Here is a 24,731-nt window from a genome sequence, read left to right as displayed (position 1 = left end):
AAGGAAACACCAAAAACTCCTTTTATAACTGTAACAAAAATAAGAAACAACTTGAGGCTAGTTACAAGACCCATACATTAAACACTTGAGTAGTTTCTGGTTTGGCAACTTTATTAGGTGTGTTTTTTACTAACTGAAAAAAAATAAACAACTTGGAGTAAATAGCTTTGAGAATCGGATTGTACAGCTGTAATTGCTAACTGCATGAAGACACTGATGAAGACTTGTCATCCATAACTATTAAACACAGTGTTGAATTTAGAAATACAAAAACAAAAATGTGTTTTGTTTTCCTTTTAAGTTTCTTTAAATTTCTAAATTGACGAAGACGTTGCCATAAGTTTGTCATATAATTGAACTGGCTTTTTTTTTTATGGCTTTGCAGTGAAAAAAAAAATATTTACAACGTGGTGAAAGTAAGCCTAGTACGTCCAAGAACCCTGCATGGCAGATCTTGGTAAATGCATGGTATAAGCATGGGAATGCATGTGAAACTGCACACTTACTATGGTAAAGACATGCAGGATGGGTAGTTGAACACTACATGCTGACTGTTGACCTTTTTTTTCATATCTCCTCCTGCCTCTTTACAACTGGCACCTGCCAAACACGCTTTAGTCTTGCAAAGGAAAGCTCCAATAGGGAAGATCGGAAGGATTGATCTTCCCCATTTATTAGGCCTTGACCCACTGGCTTTTATTTTAATAGGGAACAGATTAGGAGCAATCCAGCTACCAGTGTAGTTCAGATAAAACCTGTTCTACTGTGCATGCAGTAAAGTACTTCTCGCTAATCAGAACCACCTGAAACCAAACCCTCTTCTCATTTGTTTAGACTAATAATCTGTACCACTCTTAAAATGTTAGTTCCTTTCAAATGATGCCCTGCATGCTATTGTACCATACATGTGTTGTGCATTGTAAACCCTTTTGATTATTACTGAAATCCAGAGTACACACAGGATGCAGGATATATGCAGTTTATTATTCTTTAAAATAAACTGTACAATTGTGTTTGTTTTTATATTAGTATGTTTTATTCATTATTGTTGCATCACTATGGTCCACATCTTGAAAATAATTTGTGCACTGCCAGTATTACAATACTGGAAAGGCAATTTTTTTTCCATTGATTTCCTTAAAAAAATAGTTCATTTGAATTTTAAAACACTTTTTTTGTCCTGCTATTTGTATTTCTCATTTCAAATCATTGTAACTCTAACTAGACACAAACTAAACGGTCCCTTAAAAAAAAAAAAAAAAAAAAAAAAGCCTTTACAGTAGTTTTCACTTTCATGAATCACATCATGCCACATTTGCCTGGCTTCGAGAAAGAAATTTGAAATTCAAAGTGCGTCAACCCAGCGGAAAGCATATTTCAATATACCATATGCAGCTGCTGGATACAAGCAACTGGTGTGGTGTAAATCTTATCATGATTCTTTAACTAATCAGTTTTTAAATCGACATCTAAATTGTAGTTTTCACATGCTTTTCCAGTGGGTATAGTATGCATTTATCATAGTTTACCATGGTATGTCATGTTTTAAAATATGCTTTATACATTAATAGGATTTACAACGCTTAAAAATCTATGCTTTCACTATGCTGCTTTACACTAGGCTTTTGCTATGCTAAACTATTACAAAGGGCGTCCCAAACCCACTTTCCATTTTAATAACAGAAGTTTGTAGAAGGGTGTGTGCACTTCTATACGCTACACACAACTTTATGCATGCATGCTGTGCTACAAACTGTATTCTCCTTTACGATTTTCCCAGTGCTAGCATGGATTTTAAATATCCATCTCTGATGTGATACGGCATAGTTACACTTATCTGACTATCAGGCAGTTGTGATGTTTGAACAGACAACAGATAAAGGGGCACAGGCACGCCGCCTTGTTTTGAAGAGAGTTCTCTGCACCTGCTGTCTGTAATCCATGCTTGTCTCCAGTGAAATAATAACAGCATTGCCTAGTCGACATACTCAAAGTTTATTAATAATTGATTCCATAGTGTCATCCCATAATCAAAGCAAGGCTAATTAAATAGTGTTAATAATGTACAGGTAGTACAGATAATTGGGTGGCGGTGGGAGAAGATTAGGGAAGAGAGAACTTTGGTTTAATAGTGAATTAGTAAGACACATTCAAATCTTATGAGCACCACATATTTTAACTTTACACTTTAGTATTAAAGCAATGTAACAAATACACGTGGTATTTACATAAACTGGAGTGTATATGGAAGGCTTTGGGGTTCTATGTACTTTGTTCTATTTGGAAGAATCATGTGGCCCTGTATAACTGTACAGTTTTAGGTTCTGTTATTATTCAAATCTGATTGAGATCAACAGAAAAAATACTAGATTTTTATTTTCTACTGTAGCTGACTTGGTAAAACAGCCATGTGCTGTTTTTGAAAACCAGCCTGCTTCGGATTGATGGAATTAATTCTTCTATATATTCCACATTTTAGGACCTTGGTCTCCCATCCAGTTGATTATATGTGTCTTGGAACTATTGGACTTCATCTTAGGATGGAGTTATTTAATCCTGAGCTATCTTTTGACGCCCATATTCAGACATCAGAATTTTTAAGGAGTGGTCTGTGGATTTTGTCATAGTGGTTGAACAAATCAATTATTACACCAGTAAAAAAAAAAAAAAACTATGTGTTTGTTTGTGCTGCTGTTGTATTTTACATGTGTTTTTGAAACAGCAGCTACAATACCTTTATGTTAGTAGGGTTACATTAAAATACAATCAACCTCTTATTATTACTGTACGCTTGTGCATGTTAAACTACATTATATATAATCAAACTATATGATTTTATTTACAAACAACTGGGATTTTATTGGCTCAGTATAGGTGGTTAAATGCATTATAAATAAATGGTTAAATGCATTCTTTTGTTTTGTGGTATCCATTACTGTACATCTAACCCAATGTGTGGTCAATAACAAAATCTGCTTATAAATAGGCCAATGAATCGTGAATTCACTGACATGGAAAGGCAAAACACCTTTAATGGTGAACACCAGTGGGGCAAGTATGACCACATTATTGTGTTTTTAACTGAAATTTGTATTTTTAATTGAAATGTTCTTTTCTTTTTTCTTGTAGAATTGCTAATCTCCTGTAAAATTAATCTGATTAAATCAAACTGTCTCAAACTGTCAGATCTAATGACTCGAATTGACTCGGCCAGATAGGTGACTGGACTCGACTCAACTCAAGCAAGCAAACTCTGTGACTTGACTCAACTCGACTCAAGCAAATTCTGTGACTTGACTCAACTCGGCTTGAGCTTGGCATGACAAACACTCGACTCGAGTCTTTACCCCCTTGTGACTCGACTCAACTCGAGTCCCAATTACAACACTGGGTGAAAGGGCATTTTCTTACCTCGCCCCTAACCTTTGGAGTTCCCTAACACCTTTGGTCAGACAAGCAGAGTCTGTCCCTTTTTTCAAATCTAGTTTAAAAACATTTCTGTGTGAAACAGCATTTGATGGTACATTGCCTGAAAGTTGAATTGATTTTAAAGAACTGACTAACAACTAAAATGTTTCTTATTCATTTAAAACTTTTTTTTTATCGAATTTGCTCTGGCAAAATGTGTTCAGTGCTTTGAGAGGGCCTGGTCTTGAAAGGCGCTGTACAAATGCAAAGTTGCTGTTGCTGTTGTTCTGAATCAAATAAGAACAAACTGCAGTGATAGTAATACTCCAGATCATCAACAAAATGGCTTGTGCTGTTGTAATTTGCAAACAGGAAAGCAACAGAGAAAAGCATGTGGCTTTGTTTAGTAATTGTATTTGAATTGCAAATATTGCCAGGATCCAGCCTCATGCAGTAGCCCCTGATGATCAACATCTCATTTGCATACAGATAAATATCTGCGCTGGATGCAAAGCTCTGTCACGCGAGGGGTTCTAAGAAAACTTGTGAAAAATGATGAAAGCCAAGAATTAGAAGTGTATTCATATAGCATTTGGACACAGGTTGGTAGTCTGTAGTGAACAAATCCAAATGTGCATAGTACTTATCAAGCATCAAGTGCAAAGTTTGGCACAAATGAATGAAGAATTAACTGTGTCCCTTCTGCAGTACAGGATCTAGGCAACCAGATACTCAATATGAACAAGACATGTCATTAAAAAATGCTTGTGTGGCTTTTTAACTTTAGAATTGTACTGTATGTTCTATGCATGAGATGACGTATGTAAAAGAAAGACATGTTGACAATTTCTTGTATGTGATTTTAAATACAAAGCTAACAAACAGTGATTGCCATTCCTTTTTCATGTTTTTTTTTTATTTTACCATGGTATACCACAGTAAGCCTGGCCATGATAATACCCCACTCTCTTCCCATGTGATCTTACACTAACACTCAATGAAACACAAAAGACCTGGATATCATTTTCAACTTCATCTTCATCTTTAAACCCAGTTTTGCTCCCAGGCCCCGATCACGATTTTGAACAGGTACCCAATCTAACAGGTGGTGCAGTGGATTCTTATTTTCTGCACGCATTATAGATTAGCCTGGCTTTGAGGTGTCTCGAATATATTTAAATGTATTGTATAACATTTAATGTTGTCTTTAAATCACTGGCAGATAAGCCACATGTTTATGTAAAGAAAAAAAAGGCCTTTGGAAAAAGAAAGACATGTTCAATAGAGCCTGCGTCCCACTGAAGGGCTCTCTAACACCACAGCATATCAGACATTTAATTATATTTCCAATTGAATTCTGATTTTAAGAAATGTTTATAAAGGACTTTTTTTAAAGCGGATTAATTAAATCAAGTTCTCACTTTCATGAACGCCATTTACAGCTGTTTTGAGAGGGTTTATTAGTTTGTTCTCCTTTATCAAATGCATGGTTTAACCTAAAGGAACGTTTATAACCTGATAATGTATGATTAGTTCCACAACTAGTCACAGAACATCCTTGTTCCAGCTCTTCATAAATACTCTTAATACATAAGTAGACTGTTCAGGTAGGGTGTTACCCATCACAAGTGTCTAGATGCCTCACATGCTCATTATAACCCAGTCTTGAAATGGTTAATAGAGTTCTCCACCTGGTGCATGTATGTATCATGGGACATTCCATGCTACGACTTTGCTAATTCCCATTCCTAGCAACGGCAGCATTGCATTCAGTTTCACCTGAGATAATTGGTCTCTGAAGAGAAGGGAAATGTCAAGAAGCAGACCCTGGGCTATAAGGTGAGGTTAGAGAAGAAACTTAGCACCAATCTTTCCATCCACATTTACATGTAATTACTTACATTTATCACATCAATAACTGAGAAAACAGTGGGCACTGATAAACACACTCTTATTTAATATGTTATCGTTGTCAGAAATATTACTGTTTTTCCTCACTGCATGATAAATGGTAAGGTTTGTCTTTTGACAGATTAATAGTGCAGCTGTTTGATTGCAACATTGGAATATGTCATGATGTAACACAACAAACTATGCATATCTTCCAGTGTTTAAATTATTTGGTGCAAAAACACGCACACCACGGATATCTTCAATGCTTTCTAAAGTAGTATTAAAAATATACAATGCATGGTGCATACAGGGTATCCTGCAAGTCAGACATGATAGGAATTGCTATTGTTGGGTGTCTCTGTTTTTTTCAGGCGTGAAACGTCTTTAAGCAAAGTGGAACAAATTCAGATCATTTGTATGAGTGGTGCAGTTTGTCAACAGTGTGGTCGCCCACATCCTAATCGGCATGTTATATGATATTGTCACTGATTCATGACCTATGATTCATGTGCCATACCATGTCAGTCAAGCTGAACCAAAGAACCTCACCTTTTACCGAATGAAAAAGTTTCCACTGCCAACTGATTTTTAATGCTGTTAACTTTTCACAGTAGTTTTTTACAGTCTTAATGCAAGTTAAATGTATTCCAAGATACCATTTCAAGAAAGCTTAAGCCAAGATGTATGCCGTTTCTTACAGGTGAAATGACTCTCCAGGTTTGGTTTCCATGGGGAGTACAGCTTCTGTTATTGTGAAATGATAGGACCCCAAGCACATCATTTTCAAAAAACAAAAGACAGCAGGGGAGAGGGGATTCATTTTTTTTTTTTTTTGCTGGTATTTATTAGTCAGCCAATGAAAAAAAAATACTTACTATGGCTTATCTTGTATCAGTTCTGTGCTATCCACCTATAAACTATCTGGCAGTGTTTCTGACTGCACAGGTAAGATATTGGTTAGATTTAGAGCTTGCAGTATTGAGACCATATCAAACAGCACAAGCTGTGCATAATGTATAGGCAGTTGAGAAGACAAAACCTTTTGCGGTAAAACCTGTCATTGACGGGCCCCCCAATTCTGAATGAATGTGGTCTCCTATGACAGGTGGTCCTCTACACACAGCAGTTTAAATAAAAGCAATTACATGAATCCCTTCTGAAGGCTACCCGCATATAAAGCAGGTGGTCTCTGATTCCACTGTTAGGTCATGCTAGAAAAATCTGACTTTACAAAGCGAACAGCGTTTACAAAGTTTCACCTATCAGCCCCTTTGTGTCGTCTGATAACTCACTTCGGCTACAACGTATAAACACTTAAGCAAAGGATATGCAGTTAAAGAGAATAAGAATTAAGTTAAAGATACACAGTTGTAAAGAATAAGGATTTAGTTATGAGATTAAAAGATTGTGTCAACGAGACGTTACTGACGTGTTTTAATAATATGTTAGTCTAATCATAAAACTACATTTCGTTTTTTTGTACTGCTGATTATGCTATTGATTAATCCACCCCCCTCCCATAGTAAATATTCTGATACTAGAAAACTAACAGTTTTTTTTATACAAATTCCTAGCTATAATTAAGGTTAATTACAGTGTACAAAACATGTTGCCTACAGTATTTGTGCAATAGTACCATTCCATCCACACCTTTCGCAAAGTTTCTCAGTTACCTATTTCATTATTTAGTGCCGTCAAACAAGCTCCCACACGGTGTGAAAACTTAGTTTCAAAATGACCTTTATATATACTGTACAACTCCCAATGTTTAACCTTAACAACCCCCTCCTTGATTTTTGGGAGAATATTACTAACAAAGACATATTTGAGTAAATAGAACATTTAACTTAAAATATGTATTTACTCTACCATACTCAAAGGAATGTAAACATATTCAACAAGAGTAGAGTAAACCAAAAGAAATGAATGTAGTAGTTTTTGACAAGTATATTTTCAACGTCTACTCGAAACGTTTATCTACTCCAAGACAAGGCAATCAAGCTGGCTTCCAAAAATGTGAGTTAGAAGAAAGTGAACTCCTACTTCAGTCAGGTCATACGCCACGTAACGCACCCCATCTCTCATCACAGCACTCTGTGTTTGACATTACATTTAATTTACATTACATTACTTTTAAATGCAAAATCAAAGATGCATATATTCTTAACTTCAATTCACACAACCTCAATAAAAAAAGAACTACAGGTATAAGTGAGTGGTGCACTTTGGGTAATTATTATTTTTCAGTTTGTTCAATGTTAGAACTGGCATCTTTGAAAAGTATAAGGGAATTCACCTAGCACTGTGCTGATTCATGAGATACTGCAGTTCAGGCATAAAACATATGAAAACTATGATTAATAATTACATTATGGATGCTGTACTGGGTTAGTAATTGCTTATATAATCTGTTTGGTAAAAACTTTTTTCAAGTTTCTTCTTGTATATTTATTACAGGTTCTGCTATGCAAGGTCTTAAAAATACAGCATTGGAACCCAAATGATGAGGCATCAGGAAACATGTACAGTAGATTGGTTGCTGGTACGGTATGCTCTGAAATGGCAAAAGGCTGATGAAGTATCAGAATGAGGTTGTCGTAATCTGTTGTTCATCCATGCCTGTAAATACCAGAACCTGTGACTTTGCCATTTTTGTTATCACCATAATAAAAAAAATGACGCGACGGCAGCCAGGTTTTGATTTTTATTTGGCATGCTCATGAAAAAGGAACACGCTGCAACATTCTATTCTTCTGCCTGTGTTTGTATTGCAAATATGAGAATAAAACATGAGAGCACTATATACTGTGGCCTAAAACTCTGTCTGAGCCATGTGCTTTCAGGCAGACACTGTGGATTCAAACTTAAATGATAAAATACTTGCATTAAACTTCCTAGTTACTCACCTTTGGTGCAGTATCCTTAATCCCTACTCATTGTTCAAACTAACGCACACACATACACAGACACACACACACACGTCCTTCCTCCATGACCTCCAGTTGACAATCGAACGCACCTGGGCTGGTTTTGCATGGAGCTGTGTGTTCAGCAACAACAGTATGACTTCAGAGTTTGTTTAGGAAATGAAGAAGAAAGTTGACCTGACGGTCATTATCTTTGTTAATGGAATCGCTGTATTATCTCCATGGGACCCTTTATATTAGTATTCATGAAAGCATTTTTTATTTACCTAATATATAAAAGAAATACCTTTGATGCATTAGATGCACACTAATCCAGAGCCGGCCTTACACATTTCACAGCCCTAGGCAAAATATAATTTCAGCCCCCCAGCCCCACCCCCCCACACACACACTCCGTACCACACCTGGCAAGCTCTCACAATAACCATGAATTAACATTAATAGCATGAACAAATCTCTCAAATGCTCCCGATACATTACTTAAATTAGAATTTCTATAACACGCTACTTCTTGGGGGAGAAATCGCCGTTATATTTTTGATCATCTCGTTGTCAGACTGGGCAGAGTCATGTTCATGCTTGTCAATTTTCTCTTCATTTTGTCTGTCAATGATGCTGTCCACCAAATTAGACTGATTATCCCATGTGTCATATTTAACATATTAAGAGATAATTTTTGGCTTGATAAAAGAGCTTCTTTTTGGACTCTTCTTTCCCGATATTCAGCCCCTGACAGCTGTCATCTTCCATGGTCATGGTTCATAATGATAATAATTAGCTAATCTAAGTTATTATAATATACTGCAACTGCTGAACAGACAACAAATCTACTATAATCTAGTTTCCGTTAACTCAAAAGTTGGGTTTCAAGACTGAGGAAATTATCCAGACGTTATTACGTGCATACATTGTATATTCAAAAACTGAACCGCTGCACACAAATACACACACGTATGTTTTGAAACACCTTTATTTTATAGCTAACATATTAAAAACAGACAACACAGAGAATAAAGCAAGCTGGTGCTAGTAGGTTCTCTTAAACGACTGAAACAGTCTAAAGAGTTGTCTTTCATTTTGCCACCACAGGTGTTTGCCTACTTCGTCTACCGCTAACACCAGGCCTGCAGCAATCACAATGGGGTACAATTGAAAAGTACTGTTTTACAGTTTTGTTTTTTTAGGACTAATATTGAAAAAATGCCCTCCTTTAAAAAAAAATTAAAAAATTATAGCACTGCACTCTTGTGTTTACATGTCTTTGATTAATGATTTTTAGTATACAATAGTTCACAAACCAATTCATTGTCTTAATTTTTAATCCTGAGGTCATGGTACTGTATCAGATAACCAGAGTGTATTACAGCCCAGTGCTTTGCTATTGTCAGGACAACTGTGTGTGCAAATCCATTGTGCTGCCATTGCTGTAAATGCTGTGCTCCACCAATGGTTCTCTGTAGTGTTCAATGTCTTGGGATGCTGTACCCAGAGCGGGAGGTGCTGACAGCTAGCTCTGCACATACTCCTCATTAGAGAGGGCAAGGTGTTTATGTTTCTTAAGCTGTTGCCATGCTGAGATAAAGTGGGCCACATACAGTGGAAACAACGACTCTTTGAAATGAAGGTCATTTTTTAAGCACCCATACTGGGTACTAGTGTAATAGGGTACTAGTAGTTTAAATGAACCTAATTAATATTCTAATACAAACTATACCATATCCTAGTACTAAACGTCTAGTCACATTGACTACAGTAAGCCGGTGTTAGGTTATGCTCCATTTTGTTTGGTAACAAAACTATTAAAAATTAACTTTTGGTGCTAATTCTTTCCATAGTAGATCTGGCTCATTGTCCAGTAAACAGCTTGCTGAAAATATTGACTTATATTAATTTGAAATTGGCATTCACCTGCTGATTGCAGTTTAAATGTTTAGGTTGGATTCGAACGAATCCGGCTTGTTATGTGTATATGTGATCCCCTTGTTGCCAAGCCAAACCTCTCTGTGAAGGTATTATTTACAGTATAACAAACAGCCTCAGGGTTAACTGACTTGAGCATGCTATTCTACAGAAACAATTACATTGCTATGCTCCACCTTTGTAAAAATGGAAAAAACTGATTTAAAGTTAAATATGATTGATTTCTTAAATTTGAAATGACAATTATTATTGCTACTCTTTGTGTTATTTACAAACACCCCTGCCCTTTCAAAACATGTAGTACGTTTGCAAAGTAATATTACATGCAAAGTAAGGTTACATGTCTTTTTACAATATTTTCTAGATATCTGTGATTCACCACACATTTCTGTACTTGACTACACTTTGCTATGCATTTACCATTATATACTTGGGGCAGTCCCACTGAAGAATCTTATAAGGTTTACCTTGAAATTCCCATTGAGAAAGTTATGGATCACCCAGTAAAGAAATTAACCTTTAACATCTGATAGAGAAGCCAATATTATTGCCAACCGCGACATTGCATTTTATAATGTGGTCAGCTGGGATACTACAAGCACCCAAACAGCAAACACATCAAAACTTTATCATTAGAGAATTGAGTTGCAATCCAACAAGTGTCCCACAGATTAAAGCTTTTAATGCAGTAATGATGCCTTTCATCTATAAACCTCCCAGCTCCACATACATTTTCATGAGATAATCTGAACAGGAATCTAGTTTTATACCCAGGAAAGCATGGCTGCTCAGTCTGGCATAAATCTTAAGAAATCGTTACCATAGCGTTTGCCCCTTAAATGAACCTCAGTTATCAGCTGTGATGTCACTTGTTCCTGTTGGGTCGATCACACTGAAATTGGCTTCATTGTGCAGCTTTACATTCATTGCACAGTTTTTTTTTTAAACTAATATAATTTCCTCGAAGTGATCTCACTTATAAGAAATGAAATTATCTCTCTGGCCAACACCGAATGAGAAAGCCCCCTCTCTTATCTTTTACAGCACACATGCCCACAGTTCACTCCCTTCTAAAAGAAACTTCTTTAAATGCACACTGCTTTGACATTCCATGCACTTGTGTGTGGGAAATGCATGTAATGTATAAAACAATACAACACAGTCAGCATGTGTAGGTTCCAATGTTATCTTCTCTAAAGAAAGACGGCTTACAACTCTGTGCCTTTATCCACTTGAACCCATCCACAGTACAGGAGTATCCTCAATTTAAAACAGACATTGTACATTTCCAGGCACTGTTAAAATGGAAGACACTCCACCATTCAGACCAGCATTTTGACCATTTTATAACCTTCATCCCCTGAGTCAATTTAGAATGGAGTTAACCATAAAAAACTGTAATTAAAAAACCTTTGTGAGGGCTGAAAATCATAGGAAGTGACAGACCACAGGTTACAGGGGGAACTGTCTGAAAGTCACTGACAACAAAAGCCCATAGACAGAAGCTTAAACAAACCACTTGATGTCATGTTAGCTTAGACACAGACGTTTTCATTAGCCTATACTTACGGTCTGTATAGGGGCAGATAAAGTTAGGCTATTGTATATGGTTTTAGGTAGGGAGATCCGGGCCCAAACAACACAACAATGAGAAGAAGGTGTTGGATTAGTAGAAGAGAGACACGAAGTTCAAAAAGAGTCATTATGATGAGACTGATCTCACTTCCACAAGCCGAGTATTCCTCTTGCAGGTGAAAGCCTTCTACCCAACTTGTCAGCTAAGTTGAAGTCATTCGGTGGCCTAAATGTACATTGATTTTGTGCTTTTATTCTCCAAGTAATCACTGATAAAAGGCGGCAACATTCATTTGTTTTGGCTCTTTACAGTAATTCCGCTACTTTAAATCCAGGGACATTTCTGGTAGCCTGTAACCCCCTTCCTCATTGAACCAGAAAGGCAGTATAAACTGCATACCCTATTACTGATTACATGTGGGGCTTTCATCAGCACATCACTGCACTTCCCAACATGATCTCTATAGTGAATTTTCCAATCCAGCAAGCATCAATCTCAAGGGTTTTATCAAGTAGACACTCGCACATCTTGGTTTCTTTAAGATATTGTTTTGATAACCCCTTCTTTAACAGAAAGGTTTCATGAAATAGGATTGGAATATTTTCTTTTTACTCAGAGTTAGGGTATCATTTCATGCCATTACTGTATGTATGCACCTTTTTAAATAGTGTTTATGGCACCACATACAAAGTAAAACCTGGTACATGTTAGGGCATGCAGTAGCCACCTGTCTCCCCTCCTGGATTTGTCTAATGCCCAGACAGAAAGAAGTGTGTGCTCAGATCCCCTGGGAGACCTTTCAGCACAATGAACCTCAGGTCTATTCAAGTCTACAGCTATGGCCAAAAGTCTACCGGTGGAACTATCCACTTGTTCCAACAAATTAGAGCTGACTAGTTTATCAATAAATTATTGACAGTTTAAAAATCCTAAAACAGGATTAATACATTATGGGGCACAACACTGTATAATTAGTTAACAATTATATGTTAAATATTGTCCTATTATCCTGTTTGTATCCATGCATAATATAAGTCTATAGTGGACTGACAATACCTAGGAAGACTGGAAGTACTAGGTAAGATTCACTTTTATTTCCTGATAATGAAACAGGATTAATAATCTAAATCTAAACCTGACCTGTACAGTACTGAAACGGACAACGTTTTTAGCAAGTTTTGGCAGTAACATAGAATTTGAATAGGGGAAACCTGCAATACAAGCTCAATCACTGTGTGGGGTATTCATTCCATGCATTATAAATACTTGGTTATCCAGAAAAACGTGTTCAGCAGAACCCAGAATCTGTTTGACGGAAAATGTTCTTGCACAAAAATTACACAAGGAGGGCTGGAGAGTTAACCCTTTCATTATTGGCCACAACCAGTCAGCAAAACATAGCTGTAATTATAATGTTTTATATTGTAGTTATCTAACTGCTGAGTGTAGAGTGAAGAGTGTTGATCCCTGCTTTTGCTAAGACCTGATTAATAAGGAGAGTTTAAACCTTTTGGTAGGAAAATACATACAAGAAAGACTAAACAGAAGACATTCAAATGACATCCCATCTCCTGTGAGCAGGAAATAAAGCGTATTCTAAAAGGAAACTGGATCTCCCTGTAATTAGAGGTGGGCAGGTACAGTTTGGATAATGACAGTACCTGCTGCCTTTCAACTCAGCACAGCCGAGATTCAAACAGTCCCCAGCCATCCCAGGGTTCAATGAATAATCTGTTTCCAAGACACGCAGTGATATACCACTAATACTGATATACAGCTTACAGACCCCAGCTTCAAGTTAAACGCCAGCGATGTGCACATACAGTACATCCCCACTTGCTGGCCTCAGAGTTTTAATTTGAATAATTTGAAGCTACTTCCGCAAAGTTTTTGTAAAGAACTGTTTGAAACACTGAACTACCAAAGATTTGTTTCTATAGAAGATCCATAGTTCATCTGGGATTAATAAAATACAATACCAAATTTAAAGAATTTCTGAAAAGAAATCGAACATTCTAATTCTTTACCGTTGTTGATGTTTCTGTCCACGACGATGCATTTCCTGTAAAACTAAATCAAATCAATAAGAACCTCATTATGTTTGAACTTCTACTGAATGAAACAGGATACTGCCCAAACCTGTAAAACCTGATTTTTGAATTGTGGACCCGAGATATGTTTACTGTGTTTAAGATACGTAATGCTAAATGATAATTATTGTACATTATCGAAAATGAGTCATCATGGTGAGTCATAAATTACAAGACATTCTCGTGCATCTTGTGCTGCTCTATATAGAATCCTGTTGAGCAATTCTACATATTTCTTAAGCACGTTTACACTTGCTGAAATAAAATTGTCATTAGCCTCTCCCATGCCTCATGTTTTGTTAAAGTCATAAGGGATTTGAGTTAAGTGGTCTCAACCTAGACCCCTGATCGTAAAACCACACAGTTTCCCCTCTCTGTTTGAGAGATCCCCAAAAGTGAATGACAGGGTGTGTCAAAATCAGGACGAAGCGGACTGACAGTTGATGATTATAGCAGGGGGGGCCTGCAGGGATAGCTGCATTGACCCTTGCTGGTCCATGGGTTCGGTGGTGGGTTGACATTTGGGGGTTCCAAAATTGCCCAAGAAAATGTTGAGTCAATATGTAAAAGGATATTCAAAGTAGGTATTGATGTTTTGAGTTTGACTTCTGAGTTATTCCTAGTTTTATGCTGTTGTTTTATTTCTTTTTGCTTCATTTAAAATAGGCCAAATTGTGTAACAAATTCTTCAAAATATCACTTTAATATTCAGCTTTTAAAGACATCCTTACGAATTTGGCTCACATGAGCATCTCCTTACAGACACTGTAAGGTTTGTTGTCATCCTCGCTGCTACTGTTTTGTATGCAGAGTTACCCCGTTTTATATAATGAGACAGAGAAAACAACGAAACGTAAATAAAAACATTTGAGGATGAAAATGGTTGTCCCTACAATAAGTTAACAGCATGGCTCTGTATCACAAAAAGATTATGTGAGATAATATATATGAGATATATATTCTTTTTGTGTCAGGCTGCTGTGGACATTTTAAACAACAGACTAGAACAGATGCCTGATTATTAAACTTTATTTTATTTATAAAAACCAACAGAAAAATAACTCCAGGGTTTTTATTTTTTTTTATTGGCCCTATAGTAATGGAATCTAAAGCCTTCCCATTTTTTTCTGGAACTTCTTTTCTTCCTCAAATCAGTCCCTGCAAGTTTAGTTGCTTATTATTTATCTACTATATTTACAGGTACGAGAAGATTTGGACAGCAACACTGACTCTTGCTTTTGTTTAGGATCCTGAACAAAATGTGCTAAATATACTGTCAGCAAAAATATAGCATCTGTCAGCAAAAGCATGTCAGAAAAATATACTAGAATGCCACTATGCCATGTGATAGAGAGAGAAAGAATACAAGCTGTAAATCTCCCCCCCCCGAACAGAAAGGGCGCTGCGTAAGGTTGGTGGTATGCTTTCCCCTAGACAGGTCAGAAACCGGAGGTCGGCCATCTTGACGGAAGCGTGTAGCAGCACATACATGGAACGACTCCCTTGCGATCAGCTACGGGGCAGGCAGCGATTGGAGAAACCCTGGCACCGGGCAGGCAGCGATTGGAGAATCCCTGGCGCCAGGCTGATTGCAAGGAGGAGTTGGGTAGTACAAAGTGGACGCAGTTACGTAAGTATGGCCCCTTGCGCTGAACGCGTAACACACGATCTTTGTGAATGGTGTTACGTTTCTGTTTTATATTGCAGAGGAGAAGTAGATCAGCAGGAGCTGCAGCCAGCATAAAAACCCCGAGCACTATCCTCACTGCACACCGTGATCACAGGCCAGTAAAGATAAAGCTAATAAATAGTGGTTTATCTTCTTCGTTACAAATATCATATAAATAAAACAATTTAATTATAAAACATCCGACTACTGTCTATAAGTCTGCCACACAATGCCAGTTAAAGGTAACATTTACAGGAACAGCTGGTCAAGCTATCACAGTATTTTTGTTCAGAATTCAGATGCATAACTCAGCTGTATAGAGCAGATAAAAGTATAGGTTATCTATCATGGCTGTTATGGGTTTAGAAACTTGAACAGGAAAGCCTGGTCAAATTGTGTGTTTTATTGCTTTGGAAATAAACCGTACAGCCATTAAGTTTCAAACAGGTGCACTGCATGTTCATCAAACACTTTATTTGTATATGTGTTATTGATACAGCCTAGCCCCACCCAATCACTGTCTGCCACCAGTGTTCTCATCAGGTAAAACAAGCTTACCCCATTGGCTTAATATTAAACTGATGGAACAATAAATAAATAGCTGCTTTAAAAGTACTGTACAAGCCCGGGTTTAATACACTATTCAGTTACTGTGCTGCTGTTAAACGCTGGCTTCTAAATTGTTAGCAGGGTGTGCCCTCTGCAGAGGTGTATATACTTGCATTGCTGAACATCACACAGTGATTAGGCTTGACTGTATCTGTATTTTAAATCTAATTCAAACTTATGACATCTGATGCAAATAGGTTATATATTTACTTGCTACAGTGGAGCTAGTAAAATTCCTATAGAGATAGATCATATCAAATCTAAATAATTTACTGCAATACTGCATAAGACACTGGCACTGAACAGTTGAATGGTTTAGTATTACTACCATCAAGCTTCTTTTAAAAGCAGCAGAGTGGAAAGGTTGGTTGATTTACAACTATGGTATACTGGTATCATTATTTACTTATTAAGTTTCTTGTGTTATTTAGGCCTATATTTTGACGACCAAAACCGTTGACTTTAGAGATGACAAAGTGGAAATTAACACCTTTAGATGTTGTCTACAATCTGTAGCCAGCCAAAAAGACCATTCTGTCACATCACAGAATACGGTAAGCAATAGACAAAGAGTTGAGGTTTACACTTTTCTTAATGTTTTATAAATACCCAAACAGAGCTGTATACTGGAGGTTTTAAATTATAAGAAGAATACTGAAGCTTAGGATGTGCCACTTGCTCTGTTTAGCCATTCTATTTCAAGTTGAACCCAATGACAGACATTCCTAAAAAAGAATACGTACTTTCCCATGCAATGTAAACTCTTTCTATGACCAAGTCTACACATGTATTTCTAGGTGACAGAAAGCCTAACATTATGAGAATGAGAATATTTGGAATTCCTTCAAGCCTAGAGTGCATGAAATCTTCATTTAAACTATAGTGCTGCTGCTACTCCTTTCTAATTTGATACAGGTGCCAAGACACATTTTCATACAGGAATATAACCAATATTACAATATTAAACTACCAAGAATCAACTTAAGAGGCAGGAATGAACAGTTCAATTATTACACCAATGATTCTGTTCGTCTCTGATTTTGCCTTTGCACTTGACTCAAACTGGGCCTGTATTTCTCTATCTAAAGATGCCATTCAGTTCTCTATTAGTTTCATTCTCCAGAGTGTCCTACCTCTTGGGTTTCCTCCTTCAGATAAGAAGACAAGCGGACTTGACAGCTCTCTACCCCCCCCAGCAATCACCGCGATCCATCAAAGAGCAGCATGGCTGAGTTTTCCAATGCCTCAATTCCAAGAAACAAAACAAAAAAAATACAAGCCTACCTTAAAACTCACACAAAGCTTTTGCAACAAACTCCTTCCACACAATATGCACATTCCACGAGCCCTCGTTAATCTATAATATTTCAGTCAACTATTTCACCTATCAGGCTTCAGGGTCTCCTACAGCACCTATTAAAAAATAAAAGTAAAATGAAGTGAGAGCCTAATACTCCTGGAAAGATGGGAGAAGCCCTGATCCCTCTTGAAGGAATGTACTCCTGTTATCTCTACTGGTTATGCAAGAGTTGTCTGGTGGAAACCTTTGCCTGGTACAGTACTGAGCCTCTTACACTCATACACAGGAAGAGGAATTCTACATTCAATCATTTCTAATTGTTCAGCCAAAAGAGAAAAGCGTACACCAATCGTCCTAGTGATAGAATGATTCCGTTCTGGTAACCCCCGGTTTCTCTCAAGCTTCCTGCTGGAATTTTCAGCACTGAAATTGTTACCTTTTCTTATTACCATTATTTACTTATGACAATTTACCTGGTGTCACTTTTGAAACAACCTAAATGTAGTGTGATGCATGGTACTGGGATTAATATATACACCTACCCTTGTGATAGATTAAGCAGATATCTATTCAAATATGAAACATTTTATTTACAAAGGATGTCAGCATACAAATAATGTACAACTGCTACTACTTCTAGCTATCATCACATTTTTACTTATATATATAAAAAAAAATAATACCACAATACTCACTTCCTTTAGGATCAATCAACAAAATATTTAATGCAACACAAAACACAGTTGAATTAAACGTATTATTTAAATTGTTTTACTCTTAAGTAGTTTATTTGTTTACTGGTGGTTCTCTAATTAGTGCATGTATAATGATTTAGTTTGAGTTTTGAGCAACAGTGTGGGACCATAAATATAGTCTGATAATATGAATGTATGCTGATGAATACTTTTTATAGTATTAGGGATACCATCAATATCAATTTGAACAAATAACACAAAACACACATTTTCTAGCTAAAATAATGGTGTGTAGTCTATTTGGTATAAATTTATATGTAAGATTTGCTGTATATTTATATGTAAGACTCTCACCTGTTACCCTTCCATCCACAGAAAAATGTAAATTAAATTGTGTGTTTGCAAAGGTAGATTTTACTCTTAAAACGAATCCCCCTTCAAACAAGTGCAAATACGCTTTGCCAGATTTATACCCTGCTGGCAAGGGATTCTCTCCCCAGTTTCAGTTGCAATTTGCATAGCATGGAAATGTTTAAAGTCGTCCTGTGGGAAGAACAAAAGCAAACTACGGTACCCCACATGCGCGCTGGATGCAAGACAGAGAATTCCGATAACAAACAGTACTGTAGCTTGAGATTGCATTAAAGATTTCCCAAGGCTTCAGAGTCTGGTTAGCAGTGGAACAAAAACACTCAATAAGACCTGGCCCTGTTGCTGTCTGCCTGGGTTTGCCTTATCTATGGAAAAAACACACAGGTGGCAGTGAGGGTGTCATCGACCCCAGATCAAATAAAAAACACAGTGTAAAACAACTGCAAACGTGACCAGGCACTGCACTCACTAATTACAGCTCTGTAGAGATATTCATGTGTTTAGATATTTATTGATGTGTTTCTGCAGGGGAATACAAGAGTGCTGTAATTTATGTTACATTATTCTGCAAAGGGCTATTCAAAAGTCTGCGTCATGGCATGGTTTCCTTTTTAACTTGCCATGCAAGAGTTGTTTTTCTTATAAATATTAATAGGAGAAAATAATATTTTGTTTGCACCCTGATACAATTCCTTTTCTTAAATATGTTTTAATAGCACTGTTTCTTTCATCTAATGCTGGAGTTTTGAATAGCCTTGTGTATTTATATAAAGATGTCTGAGGATTGCCGAAACATAGCCTCCAGCAGCTGTTAGTCCTTTCAAAGTATATACACTAGCTGGATTTTAAAACTACATTTTTGCAAGTATAATAGCTCTATGGCAAGCCAAACTATCATTTAGAGATATCTCAAATTGCATTTTAATATATCTTGAAATACTTAGATATATCTGTAAATAATTTGCAATTATCTTTAAAATGAAATTGAGATATCTGTAAATAAACCATTTTGAAGACAGCTTAATTTTCTGATAGCTAAAAATAAAATAGAGATATCTTAAACTGGTTTACACATATCTTTAAATAATGTTTAACTGTCATAACTGAGATATCGACATGAACAGGAAGTGAGATATCTCAAAATCACTTCCTGTGCAAATACTCCACGTTTTGAATGCACTTCCGGTCAATTTAGAGATATCTTTAAATGATTCAAAGATATCTGAAAATGCATTTTAGACATCGTATTTGAAGCTCTGCTTGCCATAGACCTCCCCCTATCAGCACAGCTGCTCATCCTGAACCATCAGTGTGGTGATTACAAGGAGATGGTCAGCCTCTTTATAGTGTGTGGAGAACCAATAAAAGAATGCCTGGAAATGTGCAAGAAAAACACTTCATTCAAACCTTCCCTAGCTATTCAGCTGTTTTATTTGTTGCTTTTAAAACATCAGAGCTGGTTAAATAATCCATTTTAAATGGAGGGCACAAACCATATTTGTATTGGGAAATTGACTTTATGAGCGCATAGAATAGATTGATGTTAACAAATAGAGTGTGTTTACCTAGCTGCTGCACATTACCATCAATGCATTTTGAATAAAAAGAGAGAGCGCGATAAGCCTATCAACATATTAGAGGGGAATAATATCTCATTTTTGTTTTGTGAGGGTGAGGGTAAACGTATTGTAGCAATACTAGGATCTTCTCCACATATACAGTACACAATAACACACTCACTCATCTGGAACCACCCTCCTGCTGTTTGTTAATGCCAACATCGAGAGTATTGAATTAACACTGAATTGATCTATACAGTAATTAGTTAACAAATCGCATTTTTAATTCTGGAAAATATCACCATTGTATCATTTACTCCGATTCTCGCAAACAGGGGTAAAAAAATAAAATTTAAACTTGCACAAGGGAAAGTGTTTCCTCCATCAGCTAATCATGACACAGCAAATATATGTGATGTATTCCACATCTGTGCCAAAGAAAAGCTGTGTAATTGATGCCCCCACATGGCAAGAAAGTGACTGAAGGTAGTAAAAAATATCCCCTTTCCCCCCCCAAAACAATAGCCTGTTTACCAACAGAAAATAATGAACTGATATACAGTGAAATCGCTATCCCTCAAAGTTCCCCCTTTTATAGGGTCTGAATTTGAAAGATGCTCACATGGAGTTAATACAAGCTTATCATATTCATAACACAAGCACTTTACTAAAAAGGAAAGGGGAATAGAAGTGAAGAGTGAAGAGAGAATGTCAAAGGGCAATCAATACCTACTCAAATATATTTACATGGGCTCAGGCGAGCTCACACCATTCAGAAAGCAGGGAATGTTTGTTAGTCAGTGGGATTTATGCTCAAACCATGCAAATGTTCTGATTTATGAACTGACAAATATTGAGTCTAAGCAAAGACAAAAAATGAACAGGAAAAGATGACTTGGCTTTTGTTTTATTTCTTCACCTTTTGTATCGGATGCTTAAGTATTGCTGTGTCACTTATCTAGGTGGTTTCCAGCAGAGACGGCTATCTCTGACATCCAACAGCGATAGAAAGAAAGAAATTTGAGGCATTTCACATTACCGCAGTAGCACCTCATACCTCATGTACAGTATGACCTGGTTTCCTCTTTTATTAGATGCAAGATAACACTCCTACAGATATTTGAATGATGCATTGAATTCCTGACATTCTAACAAAACAAAAATGGAAAGTGTTCTTCCATATATGCAGCTAGTTTACTGTAGATCACTCCAAATTCATACAGATAATTTTTTTGTGGGCTTCCGAAAAATATATTCCACAGTACATGATGCAATTCTCAGGATAGTTCAAGAGCAATCTTTTCAACACTTGCATCATATTAGATTGTGAAATGTACACTGACAAACATAAACTGGAGCCAAGGTGTACTTCCACTATACAGTATATACTTTTTTGCACTAATGCCATTTTTACATTTCAAATCCTAATTAACGTACAAAGAAGACTCAGCTACTAGTAAGCATTTAGTTTGTGTTATATTCACCAGTTAACAAGGTTTTAATTACAGTGTAGGCACGACCCCCACCCCCCACCCGACCCTTATCCTTCAGTACAACAGCCCCCACATAATTACTGCAATTAAACTACGGGTTAAGAAGAACACCCCTGTAAATTAGGAACCACCTGCAGGGACATCCTGACAGATGGCAAGAAATAAGACAGCTTCAGCTATTGAAGTGAATAACACTGTGCTTTCTGGATATGGGGGTCCACATACAAGAACAGAAAAAAAAAAATCTTAAAATATTCTGGTTCTACAAAATACTCATTGGTGAGAATCAGCATCATCTGAATACAGCTGCCTAACAGGATAGTGCATTTGCAGTAATTTTGTGTGTGTCAAACAACAAAAGGGACATAGATTTGAACCCTCAGCTGCAATCTCCTTATACAAGCTGACCCCAGTAAATTTCAAGGATGGACATGAGACTCCTATTGCATAGCAGTTTCACCAGTTCCAGGTTTTAATATGTGCTTGAATAGCCACAGTGCAGGGGTAACACGCTCAGGCGTGTCTGATTAAACAAACAATAAAACCAGGACTGGATCAAACTGCTACGCAAAGGTTTTTTTTTTTTAAATTTCCATCACTAAATTTGCATAGCAAGTTTCCACTTTTCCATGCAACGATCAATCCTAACCATGGATTTTACCATTCTGTGACATTATAGTGATTTTTTTTTTATCTGGGTGTTACAGTATACAGAAGGCATCTGCGTACAGGTACCCAGTGTTAGGGCGGTTTTACATGCTTATTGGGTAACTTAATAAGATGGAGAGATTGCATCAGGGGGTGGGGAGCATTTCTTGCTAGTGGTATGGTTGCTCAACTCTACAGGGATAGGTAAATGAAAAGAAAACAAATGAAGAATTATCCATGCAGATATATGACTGCCTACTGTAGAGCTAGTTCTAGTGAGTAATGGGCCTTGTCACTGCTTCTGGGGCCACCTGCAGCTACTCAGCATCTGCCAATTACAACAGGCATGACTGTGAACCAGGACAAGGGGATTTTTAAAGGATAAGGGAAATACTATCCAGTGGCACTGTGCGACCACTAAGGTTTCACAACCCGCACTACAGGGTCTTTGCAAGCTTTTCATTTACAGGCTAATATAATTCTAAAAGATACAATAACAAAAGTTGGAAAACTGTAAACATAAAAGGTACTGACGCGAATTAAAAGGTAGGAAAATGTATTTAAAAGCTTTTAATTTCTACACAATAAGGTAACACGTAACAGTACGTGACAGGAATTCCGCTGTTTTAACAATTGAAATACAATATTATTTACGATTGAAGCACAAGGAGGGTATTACAAATTCCACACATCATTTCAACCCTTAAGCGCCCGTTTTTCCATAGGTATTTATTAAAACCTAGGGCCGTGTACATTTCTGTGCAGGAGATAACAGAAACTAAATCTGGAAGACCAGTGCTTCATGCCAAAGACCATTCTCATTGATGGTCGCAACAGAGGTATTCCACTAACAAGTATGCACTAACAAATGAACCACCAGCCCCCTCCAATGGTCACAAAGTATTCCTGCAATGTTTTGAAAGATGTTGAAATTTAAAAAATGGAAAATGGAATGAAAATTGGCTAAACCATACTGGTGGGACTATAGATAATATATTATTATTATTATTATTATTATTATTATTATTATTATTATTATTATTAAAATAATATTGCATTGTATTGCCTGTTTTCCTCATTACAGAGATATACAGATTACAGCTTTTTCCTGTGCTCTAGGTCACATGATCTAATTGCAGCTAAACTATTTGCATAAAATTAATCTATTTTCCCCCTACAAACTATAGAGGCATGCTGCTATGAGTAAAGGTTTCAGAAACATTCAGGTGTACTGTATCCACACACTGTCAAACCTCTGAGCAGAAGACATTTAAAATATGAACATAATGTGATCCATTGTTCTTGAAATGACATTCCACGTAGAAATCATCCATCTCCCATTCATGAAGCACTGGCATACTTCTGTGCATTTACAATCTTGCTAATAGACACTTAGTAGATCAGTACAATGGCAATGTAATTGTTAAGCAGTAAGGGGAAACAGTAGCACAAGGGGGAGGTTAAGATGGCATTAACAGCACCACTATGCCACTAGGTAACATTTTCTAAATATAATTATACTGGTAGGGACAGATGCATCTGTTGTAGAGCCATGGTCCCACATAAGTAACAACGTGTTCCTGTATGTTGGTAATTTGTTTTAGGTTCACTGTGTTGCCATTGCTGGTAATGCTGTGGTCTGCAGCTGGTTCTGCTCAAGCGTCCTTTAAGGTAATGGAATCATTAAACCTTTTTGTAAGCATATGACTAATGCCAGACAAAGAAGTTGGCGCAATCCTGCCTTAAGTGGATTGCATTACCATTTCATTAAAGCAATTTATGAGCTGTCCTTGCAAGTAGAGATCAGAAAACTTTCGTCTGGTTTCACAGACCATGATTAGCACTAATCTAGGACTACCTTACCTACAGCACCACTGGGTAGTCCAAGATTAGTGCTAAGTACCCATTTAGGATTGGTCACGACTGTGGACTTGTATAAAGATTAGTCCACTCAAAACTGCAGACCAGTTTTGCAATATAGGAAAGATAATGTCACGCATACATATTTTACATATGTCTGTAGTTATTTTGTGCTGAAAGATTTAAGATCCAAATCTAACTTGCAGTTATTAGATGATATACCTTCTATGAAACTGGAATGGCCTTGCAATCTCAGCCACAGTAAATACTTTATATAAATGATGCTTTATACAGTACCTGATTATTAAATACTGTACTATACACTCAAAGTTACATAAGATTAATGCCCTAATGATATGTGCAATACATATACTGGGTATACTTGTTCTTATCATTCAGTACAATGAAATTGAGAGCATTACTGAGAACAATTTGTGAAACAAAGCCAGTAAACTTTCGCCCACTAGAGCCCTTCACTCAGGAAATCCTGTATTGTGTTTCAGGGCAACCCTCTCATTTGCTGAACAGAAGTTTATTGCTGAAGTTGCCTCTGAAAGCCTCTGCAGCTACACAGCTTTCCATAACCTTTCCACAACTTTACATTACCGTCTGTACTTCTTTGCAAGTTATGGCAATTTACTCCATCACTAACAGATATAAAAAAGTATGTTTTATGCAGAGGGTTTTTTTTAAATTTTATTTCAGTGTTGTA

The 24,731-nt window shown here is 36.8% G+C and overlaps 1 protein-coding gene across 2 annotated transcripts in view; it reads right to left on the bottom strand.

Annotated features, from left to right (window-relative positions):
- LOC121329022 (protein polyglycylase TTLL10-like) overlaps positions 1–17,517 on the bottom strand; it is a 73,683-nt gene extending 56,166 nt beyond the window's left edge. Inside the window, exon 1 of one of the 2 annotated variants that reach the window (XM_041274219.1) lies at positions 17,377–17,517. In XM_041274219.1, the coding sequence (XP_041130153.1) occupies positions 17,377–17,430 (54 nt within the window). In that variant the 5' untranslated portion in view covers positions 17,431–17,517. The remainder of the gene's footprint in view (positions 1–17,376) is intronic. The other variant, XM_041274218.1, reaches the window with a different exon arrangement.
- Positions 17,518–24,731: the final 7,214 nt, after the last annotated feature.

This window comes from Polyodon spathula, chromosome 16 (assembly GCF_017654505.1).
Source record: "Polyodon spathula isolate WHYD16114869_AA chromosome 16, ASM1765450v1, whole genome shotgun sequence".
NCBI lineage: Eukaryota > Metazoa > Chordata > Actinopteri > Acipenseriformes > Polyodontidae > Polyodon > Polyodon spathula.
Note: the sequence above shows the minus strand (reverse complement) of the source record. Positions and strands in the feature narration are given on the sequence as shown.